At 41.3% G+C, this 17,462-nt stretch overlaps 1 protein-coding gene across 1 annotated transcript; it reads right to left on the reverse strand.

The window, feature by feature from the left end:
* Positions 1-5,747: 5,747 nt before the first annotated feature.
* LOC123497393 (uncharacterized) lies at positions 5,748-17,462 on the reverse strand. Its single transcript, XM_073507369.1, has 14 exons — positions 17,382-17,462; positions 15,816-16,355; positions 15,511-15,672; positions 14,861-15,399; positions 13,381-13,468; positions 12,714-12,928; positions 11,896-12,417; positions 10,608-11,341; positions 10,146-10,396; positions 9,684-10,037; positions 9,225-9,462; positions 6,360-8,968; positions 6,120-6,259; positions 5,748-6,012 (listed from the first exon to the last, which is right to left on the reverse strand). Exons 1-14 carry the CDS (start codon positions 17,460-17,462, stop codon positions 5,748-5,750), a joined length of 6,738 nt encoding a protein of 2,245 aa, XP_073363470.1.

The raw sequence follows: 17,462 nt of genomic DNA on the forward strand, positions 1-17,462 counted from the left end.
CTTTGCTAGTAAGTCATATATGGTTTAATCTTTCCTATCTACGACTTTCTGCATCCGTGATGTTTGCTGCTTTAGTGCGCTGGTCTTACGGGGTTTTAGCATGATGACTTTTCGATTATCTTCTACAATAAAGTTTGGTCAGCTCCAGCAAGGGAGGGTTGATGGCGGCGGCGCGCCTTCGGCTTGCTCCAGTGCTTGTAGTCATCACTAGGTGGTCCACAGACCTGATTGTAATTTTTATTACCTCTAGTGTTCTTTGTACTGCTATGATTGAAGATTAATAGATGGAAATTTCTCAAAAAAAGTCATATACACACGTATGTGGGTAAGAACGTTATTCTCGACCACAAATACCGACTGATATGTTGCTATATCACACAAACTACCTACTCAGCAGAAAGCCTTCAGCTACGTCTTCAGTTGCAGGGGCTTGGCTCGTTCTATGCTAGAGCCCAGCCAGCAAACGAGAGTCTACTCCTTCGAGATGGCGGCGACTCTCTAAAGATGGAATAAAGTTCTTCCCATCTGGCCTCCGTCTCGATAGTGCTTCTAGCATCGTCAGAGGGCGTGTGGAGGTGTGTCTTCAAAAAATCTCGCAGGATTCAGCCGGTGGTTTTCTTTGGTGGATCCGTTCAGATCCGGTCTTTGTTCGTCTAGGTTCGTGTGTCTTCAAGTTGGATCCTTCCGATCTACGCATCTCTTCATCGGCGACGGTTGTTGTTCTGGTGTGCAGGTCCTATGGGGTCTTGGCACAATGACTTCCCGATTGTCTACTACAACAAGTTTTGACCCGCTCTAATGAGGGAGGGGTCATGACAGTGGCGCGCCTTCGGCTTGCCTCAGTGCTTGTAGTTGTCGCTCGGTGGTCTATGGATCTGAATGTAATTTTTTATTATCTCTAGTGTTGGTTGTACTGTCATGATTGAAGATGAATAATTAGAAGTTTTTCTCAAAAAAATGTCTTATGTTGCTGAAAGTAAGTAATGAAAACATACACTACATGGCATTGTTTGGACGCCTAGCAATGGTGCTACCATTTAGTATTCAGAAATGTTAAAAATCCGACGTTGGATTGTCAGGCATGGGAAATCAAACGTTTTTATGGCAATTTATATTGGCACGGGATCGCAATTTAGTTTGCAAGCACAACAACTTCATGGCAAAAAAAATGAACCGAGGCAAATTTTGTCATGTTCGTCAACTAAACTTGCAATAAAAACATTCGGTTTGCCATGCATAAAAATCTGACGTTCGCTAGATATTTGTGTCCTTAATATTTGGTCAGATCAGTGGATTCCACCTTCGCATGAAAGGAAGATTATGATTCCTCTTGGTCAGCGAAAATAGCAAATGGAGGCTGAATTTGAAAATTTCAAATTCAAACTTTTCAGTTTTAAAATACATTAATGTACATGTGTGTAAATTTTCAGGTCAAAATACGTTAAAATGAAGGCTACAATTAACAAATATGTGGCTTTTTAGCACATGTATTGTTCATTCTCAAAGTCAATTATTTTGTTTTTGTGTATCTCGCAATTCAAGGTATTTCATTATAAAATTTTACACACATACACATTACATCCTTGTATACATGTATATATGTATATTGTTTTTCAGATTTTTTTGAAACTGGAAAGGTTAAATTTTTAAATAAAAATAAAATTAAGGCCTCCATGTAGCTCGATCTCCAAAATTCCCTACTTTGGCCAGTGCGTATTAGTATGGTTCAAGATTTTATAGACCCGATTACGAGCAACTCATTAGGGATAAAATTTTGGTCCATTGGTGTATTCACCTGGAGGGCTTTGAATGGCATCATTCCTTGTTATTCTACTCTTGCAGAGCGCCATATTGGACAAACAGTCCCGTCCTCAAGGACCATCTGGAAGATCTTCGTCACATGTTGTTTATGGGCGACAGAGCAAAGGATGTTTGGGCAGCACCTGGGATCGGTGATATTGTTGGCTTTGCTGCTTAAAGTCATGGTTAGACTTGTCTTAGTTAATCTTAGCAGTTGCACATGCTTATTACGGGTATAATCATAAGTACTCCATCCGTTTCTTTTTACTCTGCATATAAAATTTTGTCAAAGTCAAACCGTGTAAAGTTTGACTAACAGAGAGAGTGCATAAAGTTAGGCTCCCTTCACATGACAACACTCAAGCAACAAGACTCAACATGAAGTATTATGACCTTAATTGCTCATATTCATGTCGTCTTTGAGAACGATTTAATCCACATAAGACACAGGTCGCCCTTAACAGAATTAAGGATTGGACCACTTGTTGTGTTCTTTTACTTTCATTGTTCTTTTAGTACTTGTAACTGTTCAATCCATCAAAACACACAACCACCACACTTTAATATTTTCCAGTAATTTCTAGTTAACTTCTATGAATCAATTATTTTTGCTTCTCGTTGGGATCAATGACTCTACATATAGAAAGGATTTACAATTGACCTCATACATTTGTGGGTATCAGTGCTAATGCTAAAATATGGTTCAATAATTTGTCACCTAGAAGCATTATACTAGTCTTGAAAAACATGCTGATGTGTACTTATCTAAGTATACGTCTATGCAAAAAGTTAATGCTACTATCTAGGAATAACTTTTCTCAATAAAAGGATGAGAGCTGCCATTAGCTCGACGAGTTAGAAGAATTCAATGTGTCTGCAAAAATTTATGTGTGGTCTATAGGCTCATTGCATAAAAAGTGGACCCTCTTCTGTTACGTCACCGGCACCCTTATATGGTAATGGTATGGTGATCTCCTAGTCTATAAATAAGGCATACATGGGGAGTCTAGACCGGTGTTAGAGTACAACACATTTGTCCTTTCCTAGATGGCATATAGGGATTCCTTACATGTCACATCGTAAGCTCTTCTCTAGTCCACATGGGTTCCTTGGCCCGTACCTAGGCCTATAGGGGTCTGACTATATGGTCTTCACAGCGTCTAGCCTTGAGTGACTTGACTTATCATCAAAAGGGTAGATTTTATAACTCACGGGAAAATCCAACCATTGCTCCCACTATGCGACTAACCCGGTGCCTCTAGGTTTTGTCCAGGTGTCAGGATTTCCAGGATTCAACCATGACCAATTTCAGGCCACACGGAGAGGAGTTCTCAGGGTCCAATACTCAGCCTGAACTTCAAGGGCAATCCTGGAGTCAGTTGTCCAGGACTATCTGGGAAGAAATCTGGACCCAACAAAGAGAAATCACCACGGTTCGGAGCTCTTCCTAGGGCCTTAGGTCCAATCCGACCTTCAGAGAGGCGGTAATGGCTGGGCTTCAGTGTTAAATTTTCTCAGTGGAACCTGTCAAGGTCATATGTGTATCATAGGATGTATATACATAAATGATCCCACCTTCTTGGCCTTCATTTCAACCCTCTTAATAGTGCACCTTTCCTATGACCCAAATAAATGAGAAATCACAAAAATTTAAATAGGCCGACACTCCTTTTCTTTTCTACTTGGGGGAGTCTCCAACCCTCTTTCTTTTCAACACTTAAGGACTACTCATATGTTGAACGCTGGTTAAACTATCAGTTCCACTAATCACCTATCATTATGGACATACACACATCTAGGGGCTAACATGTCCTTCAACTTCATGCCCCAGCTCACTCCTTAAACCACGTCCATTGGGTTCCGCTCCCTTTATTTTTATCATTCACAAAAAATTTAAAACAAATAATTAAGATTAAATATAACAATACAAGAAAACCTCTATTAAAAGCTCAAATGGATACTCATGTTTTGTTGATCAAAGTAAAAAGGTAAACTATTATCGGTACAAACTTATGAGTGAGATTCAATATTAAAGCAGAGACACCATTGAGGATCGTGAGGAGTTCCTAATATTGTATGTCAATCTTTTAAAAACCGGATTGCACATATGTTTTCCTTGATAACATGAGTAATGGTTGCGCTTTATAACGCTTCAATATTCTACAATTGCATCCTTATCATTTTATTTGCTCCCCGATGAATAATATTGGACCGAGCCCAACCCTACACCAACTCGATTCTCACGCCTCTAAAATTCAGATTGTTCTTTCTCTTTGAGAACTGCCCGATCTACGTTTTCACCAAATCAAAAATTGATTCCCCCTTGTTTCCTTGGTGGATTTTCTTACTCTTGGGGGTTAGAGGCTCCTAGGCGATAGGAATCCCTGGTGAAAAATGTGATTTTTTTTTCCTTCGTCATGTGAAGTAAGGTCTACCACTAGTGGTTGAGAATCGTCTTCCTAATTATATCTCAAGGAGAATAAGGTGAGCTTTCATGGTGTTGGTGTGCCTTCGTGGTAACATCCATCCCTCCAATGACGACTAGCTTCTCCCCCCCCCCCTCCGGCAAGACATCGGTATACATTCTCATCTCTAGAGTTCTCGGTTATCTCTAACCCTGCATCTTTATTTGTGGTTTATTTTGGTCATTTGACCATGCATTCATCATACATGATTGTTTACTTCACTGTAACAATTGTTTAGGCACACATTTATATTACGCATAGAGTAAACGTGCTAATAATCAACGAAAAATTTATAGTTGTCCCTATTCACCCCCTAGGTCTATCTCGATCCTTACTTCCCCAAAGAACATCAAAAGACGGTAGGGTTTCCACTAGGTCATCCAACCCGACCTTCGGCGAGGGCCACCGGAGGTAAACAACCCCGTCAACCTCTCCCTGATATTCTTCTTCCACTCGCCCCTCAATCCTTGTTTCACCTTGCCAAAGGCCACGAATGCCCGTACACACGAAGTTCACACATATCGGTCCCATCCAAAATCAAAGGGCTACGGGCCCTAGGCCGCCGGATTCAACACTGTCGAGGCACCGATGAAACGGATTGAATGCCGGCGAGCCTGGGCGACGAGGCCGGTCTCCCAAAATGGAGGTTGATGTTGATGATGATTCACATGTTTTTCGGAGACTCCGCAACCTCGAGTGTGATTTGCTACAAAAACACAAAAATCGCCGTATAAGATGTTCTAAATTCTGGGACGTTTTTTCTTTATGTTCTACACACCTTGTACAAAATTGTTGCACATAGGCGGCTTTTGCTACAATGTGGGATCTAATGGCTCACGAGGTGGGCGATCAGGCGTTTTCATCGCCAGGCCGGTTCTGTCCCTCCTCATTTCTTTCCACTCGATAGCAGAAGACAGCCACCACCACGATCTCGGCGGTCGCCGATGCCGTCCACGGGATCCCCTCTTCCTCCTCTACCTATTCCCCTCAACAGTTATTGCCGCCGTCGAAAAAAAATCCACGAGCCACCACTGCGGTGAGTCGCTGCCACCTCCATTGGCTATCGTCCTTCTCCGTGGCGGCTACTTGGAGGTACGACTCCTACTCTGAGTAGGAGTCGTGGCTCAGTGCCGAGCCAGACATCGAGACATGACAGGGTCCAGACATGCGCTGTCGCCGCCTCATTGGAGAATTCAGGTGACCACGAAGGCTGGAGCAGGCAAGAAAGAGAGAAACCTCCAAGAGCTCTACTACTAGATTTGTTTTTTTTCCATACTCGACCTACTTGAGGTCAGAGCCATCTGATCCTTAATTCCCAGGAGAAACGAAACGCGCAGTCAGTAGCAGCACCAAGGCAAGCAAAGCATACCAAGCAAACAAATCGTCCGCCAGTCATTGGTTTTACACATTACAGTGACAGCACACTAACAAGTTCCTGGAACGCAGCCCGCAAACGTTCTGCAGGTGGAAAACCACAGCGGCTCACTTCTTGCCGCGGCCTTTGGTTTTCTTGGATTTCTTCTTTCTCCTCTGCTTCTGCGCCACCTTCGCTGAAGCCGAGGCCGGTTCTCCTGCGCCAGGCTCATCGTCTGAACACACGTGGGCGTCGGCATCGCTGCTCCTGCCATTGTCTTTCATGGACGCCCTTTCGGAACACAGCAAGCTGACGATCGTCCGCAGTTTCTTCTCACCATCTTGCCACATTGAGTATAGATCCTCTAGAGTCAAACAAGCTGTCTTCGCCGTCCTGCGCAAATGGTGAATATTTGGGGACCATCCAGGGCGATCAGGGCTGGTGCAACAACAACTTCCATTAGCAAGATCAGAGCTGGTGCTAATTTAACATTGGCTTACCTGGCAGAACGTTCTTCGAACTCGCTGCATATGTGCCTGAACTCTTCCAACAATTGTGCATCAATCTTTTCTTGGAAGCCTGTTTGCTCCAGCCGTGAGAGGGCACTCCTAATGAATTGAACAATGAACCTTGCATCTTTCTGCAGAAAATTAGCTTTTAGAATAACTTGGCAGTTGCGAACAATTGGACAAATTAAACCGGAAGATAACAAAACAAGCATTACAGCGTATGAAACTTACCTGCCCTTGCTTGTTGACTTGAAACGTCTCAAACTTATCCCAGAAGGGGGTATTCTCATCACTTAAATCTATTTCACCTCTACTCTCCGCCTTATTATCTTGTACAGCTTTGGGAACGTTTTTGTTAACATCAAATTTTTCTGGCAGTGCAGCCTCTTGCTTTACACAACTTGGCTCCCCAGGACGAAGAAGAGCCATTATCTTCAGAACATCATACAAATTCTCCTTAATAATCATATAAGCATTTATGTTCCGACAGATTGCTGGGAGCTTGGGTGAGCCTACCATAACTACCATAGGATCTCCGACTGCATCCAGTGCATCAGCAAGCACTCTTGTGAAGTTGCTCGGCGTGCGAGGCCTTATTTGCAAAACATGCACCATCTTCTCAGAGAACTCCAAAGGCAAATGCTCAAAGATTCCGCACCGCTGAAGAGTATTTGTGAGTTCATAGCAATTCCGCAGATCATTAGTTATTCTTTTGAACACAAGACCCTGAGTTAGGATCAGTGTATAAAGTGTGACCACTAGTCTCAGGAGGACCTCGGAGTATGAACTAGGAGTCGTTGACGTCTTCTGTACCCACTCCCATAGCATATCCTTGTTTGTCAACATAGTCATAATTGTATCAAATATGAAACGCCCTGATGAGTGTGCCATACGATCAAGATCATCATCTGGGCTCGAATTAGATGCCAGGCAGGTGTCAAGGTAAAACTTGCTGGTACGGCACTCCAGCATATTGACCAACACAGACTTCGTGCAGTATATACAACCTTTCTGTAGAAAGTATGATGAAGCCATGAAACCAAGGCACTCCATCAGACCCACATAGCATATTGGGGATATATAGTCCAGTTCATCCCTCCATGTCACACAATTGAATGTAAATTCAAGAGCAACCTCAAAGTTCAAGATCAAGCGGGATCTATCAACACCAGTATCAACAAATCTCTTCAAACATCGATAAAAACCTGCCCACTTGGAATTGTTGTGCAGGTAATGTAGTAGTCTTGAAAGTAGCGCATCATCCAATCGTGCTGTATAAAGCAGAAGCATGGTTGTTCTCCCAAGATGCCCATGAGTCAAATTATTATCTGTTCGCCGAAGATGTGAACTAAGAGAATCAGCAATCAATCCATATGTAGCTGTTGAGTCAAATCTACACAAGAGGCTCCGTGTTGTCCCATCTCTCCACGCAAGAAAAACTAACTCAAAGAAGCGACGTTCAGAGAGAACAAAGAAGCTTCTTAACTTCATTTTTGGCATACTGAACTGTGGTTCTTCCAAAAACTTTGCTATCTCATTTATAATAACGTTTGTTCTCACCAGGGTATACAAAGATTCTGGCTTTGGAGAAATGTGAACAAATGGCTCCAACTTCCTAAGTACACTGAAACCAACAGAATACAGCTCATTCATCCAGAAATACCGAGCACACAAATGACACTGAGGGGCATCCAATAAACATCTGTTGCCATCTTGCTGCAAAGAACTTCTGGCAGCATTAGAAAGCCAACTTGCATTCTTGTCAAGAACCACATATCTATCAACTTCATCATCTTTTCTCAATCCAAAGTACTTGGCGAAAAGTTCTTCATGCATAACTGTGTAATCATTTAATTCTAGACCATCAGTGTAACGAAGATGAGATAGTACTTTGAGTATGATCGACTTCCAGTGATTCCAGACATAAAACAGAGTCTGGGGTGACATCTGGTTAGAAGCCAGCATATCATTACAACTATTTTCATCTTCAGATCCTGGCCCTCTCTCTAAATTGTATGCAGAGGTTCGAGACTGAAGATGAACATCAATGATCGAACGGGAAGCAATAAATTCGACAAACAAGTTTCCACATTTTCTGCCCTCAAGCAAAGTGCAAGTTAAATTGGGAAGAGAATTTATCACATCTGACAGTGCATCAGCTTCCAGGCAAACAAAGGAGTAGAAGCAATCAGAGACCTTCCTCGCCATCTCTTTGGCTTCTGCAAGCAACTGTTCCTTTTCTGGATTTCTTTTGGTAGGCCACCCTTTATTATTTAAAGACCAGAAGGAATTTACAGTGATGTGGAGGGGGAGAAGCCGCGTTGCATCCTCAAAAAAATCTGCCTTCTCAAGCATTTTCACCTCCAGCAAGGCATCTCCTTTATGCCTTCCTATTCCTGCAGCTTCAATGAAATTACACATTTCCATCTCTAAACTAAACAGTTCGTCAAGAAGATTCCTAGACTTTAAGAATGCATGTACATGATCCGTAGAACTAAAAGCCTTAACAAAAGGCATCATACGCTTTATGTCACCACACTCAAAATAATGTTGAGCACAATTATCCAGATACTTCGATCTAATTGTACAAACCTCCAAGGGTTCTGAATTCTCAAGCGAATGTTCCTCCTCCAGTTGGTGCAGAAACTGCAAGCCCAGATTGAATAACTGCTTTGCTTTTGAGCACATGGAGAAACACTTGGTGTAACATTTAGCTTTGAAGAACACTTCAGCTGCCTCCGACCAGCCTTCAGCTGCTTCTGACCAGCATTCAGCCCTAGCGAAACAGTCACCAGCATCCTCAAGTCTAGAAGTACCACATTTTTGCATGTACACCATACCTATGGCAATGCAAGTAACACAATGTTTAGTCGGACAGAGCTATTTGGAGTGTGAGATAACACTCCATATGAAAGGTAAGAATTAGCATATCTGCAATTTAAGTAGGGATATTATTTCGAAATAATATTTTGAGATTTGATGACATTTACTTATATGACAATTCTTTAAGAACAACTTGTCATTTGTAGACCGTTATAACTTATACGATGAAATCTCAAATGGATGCAGCTTGGAAATTATGGAGAGTTGGCAGACCTGCTCTTTTGTTGTCTCCTAATTTGATATAGCACATAGCAGCTTTCTCATGCATTCCTATGGCCTCGTAAATTTCTGATGCTGTTTGCAATGAAGCCTTGCCTAACTCCAAATTTGTGGAGATGGCACGGTCAGCAGTTGCTACAAGTCCAGCAGCCCTTGCCCACTTCTCTCTGTGTGCATCGCCAGCCTTTTCGAAACACATAGTAGCCATCTCGAATTGCCCCTCATTGAATAACTACAAAAAAAAACTGTGACATGGAATAACAATGGTAAAAGACGAATACACAAAAACTGTAAGGTACGCCCCACGATCCACCTAAAAAAAATATTTGTGCATAGAACAATTGTGAGAAACAAAAACCCCATGGATTTAACAATATTAAGACCATTCACTAGGCAACATAATGCAATAAAGTAAAATTGGCTTTCCAGACCAAACAAGTAAAGATCACTAACCTTGGTTCCCCGTAGCCTCCAATCATCATTGCTGCTCCCTGTCTTCATGGCCTGGATGAGGGCAGAATCAAGTAATCTGACTTCTACAAGACACAACTTCTTCCAGTACTCAAACATTGGTCGACAGTAATCCTCTGTATTTTCACATATCCACAATCTTTGCCTAGTGCGTGTGATTGCAACATAGAGTTGCTTCAGCTCTGAACAGAGTAGATAATGCTTGCTTCTGTCGAAATCTGGGTGAGAGATCCCCTCGGAGTGTGCTATAATATGTTTATCTTTCATGTAGCCATACAGAACTCTCCATTTATTTCTTAAAGGCAACGAACCAAAAAAGTTGTACAACAGCACATCCTACACAATACCTCTTAAGTAAGTACACTCAACATTTTGAAACAGCACATTTTACAATAGAAATATTTGCAAAATTAACACAGATGAAACTGATTGATAGGCTCATACCTGAAACTCAAGGCCTTTACATTCAACAATAGTCAAAACAAGAGCTTGTTTACCAATAAGATCAATAATTTGTTTTTCGGTAGCATCATCACGAACTAATATCACTTGCTCAGCACCAAAGCCATGCAGATTACCATGCTTACTTTTGCTTTCTCCAAAAATAGTCATAATTGCATTTTCATGGTTATCAGACTCCAGGAGCACAGGAGCTTCTCCAATCTCCATATACAAGTCCAGTCTCTGGATTAAGCCTGTCAACACTTGATGGAAAAAAGAAGCACAGAAGGCTCATGATACTTTGTGCCATACGGAGGATGCCACAATGTGTGCGGATATTTTGAGACAATTGGAACATATCAGAGAGATGGACCCCATGTTTAAGTCCTTGATTAAACGCCTCAGTTTCTGCGAGGAATGCAGTATAAAAGAGTGAACGGATATCTTCAAACCTAAAATCAATACCCCTTGCTATAGTCTGTGCAGTGTCACCAGCAAAAACGAAGCCTTCCTTCATGTTCCTACAGACATACTTAAGAAGTGCTATTTGTGTCATTGTCAGATCCTGTACCTCATCTATGTAAACAAAATCCACCATATCTCCATTGTAGCCCTCAGATGCAAGACTACTGTGAAGACTAGTGACAAAATCTGACAAATCAAACTCCCTGGCAGTGCATTTCATACTCTCATATTGAAGGAATATATCATAAATTTTATTTCTTTTCTCTTTGTTCAAAGATGAAAATCTTTTATCTGAGAGCATGACATAATCTTGTCTTCCCAGTTTGCCAGTATAAGGCCCACTTGCTGGATATGCGCCCTTAATGTGAGAAACTATTTCAGTGAAGACAGTGGACGCATCAAATTTCTTGGTCAGATCTTTATTAGACCAGTAGAAAGTAGCAAAATTTTCGTAGGTAACTTCATTCAATTCAATAGAAGTTTGCACTGCACGAGATCTTGAATGGCCTCTCTCAAAGTTAGACTTCATTTCACCATAAAATGCATCGAAAAATGATGTCCGGCATGTGCCATCAAGCATCATCAAGAACTTACGATATGTTATAGTAAGAGGATATTGCTCATGAGGTAGATCACAAAAATTGTCAGGAATTTCTGTAAACTCTTCCAGGTCATCCATGATGTCATGCATGCGAAGAATGCTTGGCTGATCAGAGACATCACCAGTGCCAAATCTATATAGGGTTTGAAATAAATTGGAAGTAATATGAGGATCATTGATACAAAGCATAAAATAAGCAAAGTGAATATATTTCAAATAAATCATTGAACCAGCTTGCAATGTATATAGTTTGAAAAAAGAGCATCAAGCGTGTCATGGTTGGCTAGTAATGTGAGTGGCAGAGTGCACGCCCAGCCCGCATTCAAGGCCTGGCCTGCAAAGTGGTGCTCATGATTTGTCTTTTTCCTTTTATAAATCATATCTTAAAGAGAAAATGCACTTCAGATGGATAAAAGCATTGACCCTTAAAGGGTATGACAAAGGGTCTGAAGAGTCTTAAGGTTAGAAATACAATAGAACGAAGTACAGTGAAAAGCCAACTCGTGCACGCATTCTGTCCACTTTAAATAGCTGTATCAAAATCATTTCCAAAAAGGTGCGAATATATGTAGTACTAAATAGGGGTCCAATTCAACAGACTTACTCCCTCCGTCCCATAATGTAAGACGTTTTTTGACACTAGTGTAGTGTCAAAAAACGTCTTACATTATGGGACGGAGGGAGTACCTTTTAAGTTTGCAAATGTGATCTTTTATGGCTGAACATAACTTTGGGCTCATAGTGATAAATAGTTGTTTCACATAACTTTCTCCTCCATTCTTTAGTGGCATAATATTATTGTCACCTGCCACAGACAAATCAGCTCCATCCAAATTTAGACCTTGGGATGCGATCAATGACAGTTTCTCTTTTTGAATCAGTTTCATTGTTAATACAGTGGTTTTTCCGGTGCCCGACCTCCCAAGTATAAAACTAGTGAGCGGGAATTGGATTATCACCTTTTCTTCATCACTCAGTTCAAAGGGGATGTTGATTTCAGACCCATCAGTAGCTGTCAGCAAATGCTTTGCCATTCCAGATGATAATGAGTAGAACTTCATCAGCAAGAAGCTTTCATTAACTTTTGAATTCTCCATGGCATATGATGTATCCACGAGATCATGCTCTTTATGAGCATCAAATTTGAAATCCATGTTATAGCGAACAATATCATGCTCAACATCCCAAACCTTAGGAACCTCCAGTTTCCTGTTATCCACAACAAAAAGGGCGGCACAAATTAGAAGAATGTCTACATGCAGTTCATTTGTAGGCATGACTATTTACAAACAAGTTGATCTATAAGCATCATAGGTTAATGAAAAATGAAGGGACCGGAGTATAGCCCATTAATAGTAAACAACTCATACCCCTGTGTCTGCACTCTCCTGCAGTGATCCAGGTAATCATCCGTGTACATCGAAAACAAATTCTCGAGACGTTGAACAGTTCTTCCAACATTTTGCTGTGACAGTAGGTCCCAAATTTTTATTATCTGGAAATACCTTCTTTCGGTTTTCTCCATGTCAGTACTCCATACAAGATGCAGATCCCTAACCTTGTATACTTTTGCAAGATGAGAAACACCAGGTATATCAAGGTTCTTAACTGTTGCCCTCCAACCACCTCCAAGTTTGATAAGCTTTTGGAGTACTTCCCTCCTGAGCTGTGTTGATTTTAGTTTGGTAAAAGACTTCCTAAACTCTTCGCTAAGAATGACCTGTTGAATTTACAAATACAAAAAATGAAACCAGAGGAAAAGCGTATACGAGAAAAATGAAAGAACAGTATGTTCTTCGAGAAAACTAGGACGTTCGCAAGATTGTATGTACTTTATAGAAAGAACTATATAATTGACACATCATGGTCAAAGTAGCACATGTCCCTGAAAATCTTAATTATATCTCTCACCGTCCAATCACAAGAGCAAACAGCCTAGCAGAGACAAGCAAAGTGAAGACATGGCTGTTCATGGAAACGCACAAAATCACAGTATAAAGGAACTAAGGAAGTGTATATTCAGTAAACCCTAACTCCCTGACGACAAGCATGAGTCTCATAAGACACATGTACTTACATGTGGTTTTCGTTCTGGGTAATTTAAGTGCAGTGACATATGAAAAAACATGAAAGTATGTTCAAAGCCAAACTGGCTAAAACCATGGTACTTACCTTCCATCTGGTATTGCTGAAAACCACCGAATCAGCATTCAGAAGATCATCAAGTTCATCAAGCTCTTGCTTTACTTGCAAAACCAACCTACAGATGGTTGCGTCATTAGTCACACTAAAAACACATTTATGTCTTTCTGCATCAGCAACAAGGTCTGTCCATTCGGTCCCACTTTTATACAGTGTATGTGCATTCCCAACAATGCAAAGACAGTGCCTGCATGAAATAGTGCGCCATTAGACTGACATACTTTGAACAGCAATAAAACAAGGGACCGCATAAAAATTGATGCAGGTTAGACTAACTGTTCTCCTTTGTCTAAATAAAAATGTAACATTGCCTACCGAACAACAGGGCAGTAGAACTGAATTTTCATAAAGCCGGAATGATGCAATCACGATCATGAGATACACATATAGAAAACTGGACTCTTGAACATATATTATTGTAGAACTTCCTACCGATGAAGGTTATGCAGTATATCCAGTACAAGGAAGGAAGACTATGTAAGCTTCCAAAGATCCCATGTTATACTAGCCTTTTTTTTCGCGGGTACCATGTTATATTAGCCAAGCAGCTTCATAAATAAATTAATAACTGGAAAGGATATCAAGGTTAAACAAATGATAAGAGTTCAGCTTAGACATACATTTAAAGATGGTATGGATTAGGTGCAAAACAATAGCAACTTCAACCATGTTTCTCCGACTGTTTCCCGTGCCCTCTTTGTCTTCCCTTCCATCAGTGACATTTATAAATGTGTAGCTGCCAAAAGGGAGGCATCTGTAATCCTTATTATAGCTAGGAGACAGGACACTGGAACTATCTAAAATCTTCCTCTCATAAAACTGAGCATTTGGAAATAAGCTGATACAAGGATTCATGCGATACTGTATATTCAGCAAATGTTTTTCAAATTTTAGCGTAACCAGTCTCCCAAAAAGACTTGTTCCAAATCCAGCTTCTTTACATACCCAGAGATAAACAATGAAAGGTAAGGATTAAGATTATCAAAACAGATCAATAACAAACGGACCATAAAAAGAAGATATGGCCTTCACATTTCTTTTCAAGGAAAAAGTGTTGTAGCATTTCAGTATCAAAATTTTATCTTGTAGATAAATGCACCAGTGACTAAGAAATGAAACCAAACAGTACATAAAGAGGGTGAGGCAAAAACTTACTTTGCTTTTAACTATCGCACTCAGCTGACAGTCATCCCCTACCAAAACAACATGCTTTAGCCAATGTAGCTGTAGTGAGATCACCAATTCACACTCCCGCACTTGAGCAGCCTCATCAATAATTAATACATCGAGGGGTGCAATATCCATGTGATGTAACCGATAAGAACTAGAGGCAGTACAGAAAAGAAGTGTTGCGTTATGTATGCAGTAGTTCTTGACCCAGTTTTTGTCTACTCCAGTGGGTAAGTTAAGCGAGTGTAGCAGATCTTTAAGCAATTTAAGGCATGTAAACCTTGCTCCATCAAGTTCCTTCTCAATAGAAGATATAGGCTTTGCACAAACAGAGTTTTCAGTTAACAGACAACCAAGGCCCCTTTTCAAGCCCTCATTGGTCAAGTCTATGTTGCACAGAAGGGCGCCAAATTTTTCCAGCATATTAAGCAACGTAGATATATTTATGACACTATCATGAGAAAAGCACCTTCCAGGAAGGTGAACCCACAAATTCATTATGCATCTTTTCAGAGCTATTGCTGTTGCATCAAATTGCTTCTTCATGAAGTCCAGAAAGCACACTGGACCAATTTTGTCATCATCCTCAAGAAGCATATCATACCGTGAAGCACAGTCTTCAAAAAAGGATACCATTGAAGCTATTCTGTAGTTCCATCCAGACGACAATGAAAAGCATTCCGCAAGTTGGTCGACGCGAAAATCCAAGAAAACTTCCTGAAGATCCTCGGTGATGTCCATGTTAGACCTGCTTCCAAACAGCAAGATATCTCCAACAGAAAAGGGTAGACCATTTTCATCAATTATCTCATTGAAATCCTTCAGTTTTTGAAGGAAACGAGTGCAAACTCCAATGACAGCAACATTAGTGGGAGCACAAGTAAGAGTTCTGCATTTCAAACATGCCAAAACCCACAATAAAGCGCTAACTGTATTGGTCTTTCCAGTACCTGGTGGACCCCATATAAGCTTCATGAGGTTCACGTGCCCACATTGTACAGCTGAGATGACAGATTCAATAGCATCAATTTGTGATCGATTAAGCTTAATTGAAAGTAGTTGCTCTGTGAAAGAAGCCAAACAACCCCCATCCTGTTTAATACAGACATCACAAACATCCTGACCCTCCAACAGAGCCAACAAAGAGAAGCTCAAAAACTTAGGTCCCATACCAATTTATAATGCTAACGAAAATAGATAGTAAAACTAAAACGCAAGTATTCATGTCATATTACCAGATCTGTGGGGTCTAAGAGCGACTTGATTACTGTGAAATTGTTATCCATGTGCGTACCAAAGGTAAGTGCTTTCCATATCTGCATGTTTGTCGTGATATTGTTGAGAAATATTGCATGTTTGAGTTTGTTCAAATCTTCTTCTTCCAAACCAATATTCTTTGCAACTTTGACTCTGAAGCCCTTCAGGTATTTATCATCCATAGAAACCTCAGTAACCATTGCCAAGCAGTATGTCACACCATGGTGGTTTAAGTCCTCTGCAGCTTCAGGTTTTATGCTAGACAATATTAATATGTCACCATTCCTTGCAGTATAATTCCCAGTAGAAAAACCAGCATCACTATCCCAAAAGTCCACATCCATAAAGTATGACCCCGGTTTCCATGCCACCTCCATGGAAAGTATTTTCGATGAGGGCGCTTCACTGATGAGTTGAAGGCATGAGCATAGATGTGACCTTGTTTCTTCAATCAGAGGCACACGAAACGATACGAGATAGTGATCAAGTGACTTGAAGTTGCAGGGAATGGTCACAACCTAAACACAAATGAGGTCATAAATGAGATATGATCATAGCTAGCAAAAGACTTCCAACAGTTCCTCGAGCACAAAAATGGCATGTAATTAATGCTAGCAGAGTCAATTTCATATACTGGAAGAACAAGCAAGGATCAATACAGGGCTTAAGCTGCTCATGTCACAAGGAGGTTACCGGACTCGACCGTAGACTCGATATTTTTCATAGCAAAACAATTTATGATTTCTGCCGCCAAATGGTGCAACGTCGCGGCATGTATCTCTCTCATTAGGATACATAAGTTGCACGCCTATCATCTCGCAAGAGCCAGTTAGAACTTACACCATGTATTATCTGAAGTTTTCGGGAATGGCACAGGCAAGATGACGCTACAGCGCACTAGTAGACTTGACAAATGATGGTATATGATGGGCATAGCAAATCAGTGTGTCATTCTTTTCAACAGCAGTGATCACCTACACTCACAGTAACATAAGAATCATGCAACATATGGCACCAACAGCAGTTAGCCCGAATCTGTAACATATGGCACCAACAGCAACATGTAATTCCTGACAGCCATGTATCAACAAGCGTGCAAGTGTTCAACAATCATGTTAATACTCTCGAGCTATCAGGTGGTCTAGAAATGGCAGTGGCAGTGAGCACTTGGCAAACCAAAAGGCATTGAATTTGCATCGCTAAGCACATGCCAACCGCGCTTCCATGACACAGGGACAGAAACCCCCTCTAAACCCGAGCGTACGGACGGCACACAGGCAGAGCAGAGCAGAGCACCATCAGTCAATTGGAGCATCCAGCAGACCCAGCCTCGATTGCGCATAAAAGGCGGCGAACAGCAGCGCACTAAACGCGAATATTCAACAAAACAATCATCATCCGGAGTCCGGAGTACGCGCAGATTCAAAAGAAAAAAAAGGTGACGCTTGCAAAACCGCGCGCCCGCTGCAGAAATCATCATCCGGAAGTAGTAGTAACTAGCAGCGATAACCTCTGAATGGATGGAGTGGATGGCGCGGGTGTACCTTGCCCCTGTAGAGGTGGTCGTCGTTGATCTCCTGGACCGACCAGGAGAGCACCACGTCCTCCAAATCCGTCTCCCCCAT

This window comes from Aegilops tauschii, chromosome 2 (genome assembly GCF_002575655.3).
Source record: "Aegilops tauschii subsp. strangulata cultivar AL8/78 chromosome 2, Aet v6.0, whole genome shotgun sequence".
Taxonomy (NCBI): Eukaryota; Viridiplantae; Streptophyta; class Magnoliopsida; order Poales; family Poaceae; genus Aegilops; species Aegilops tauschii.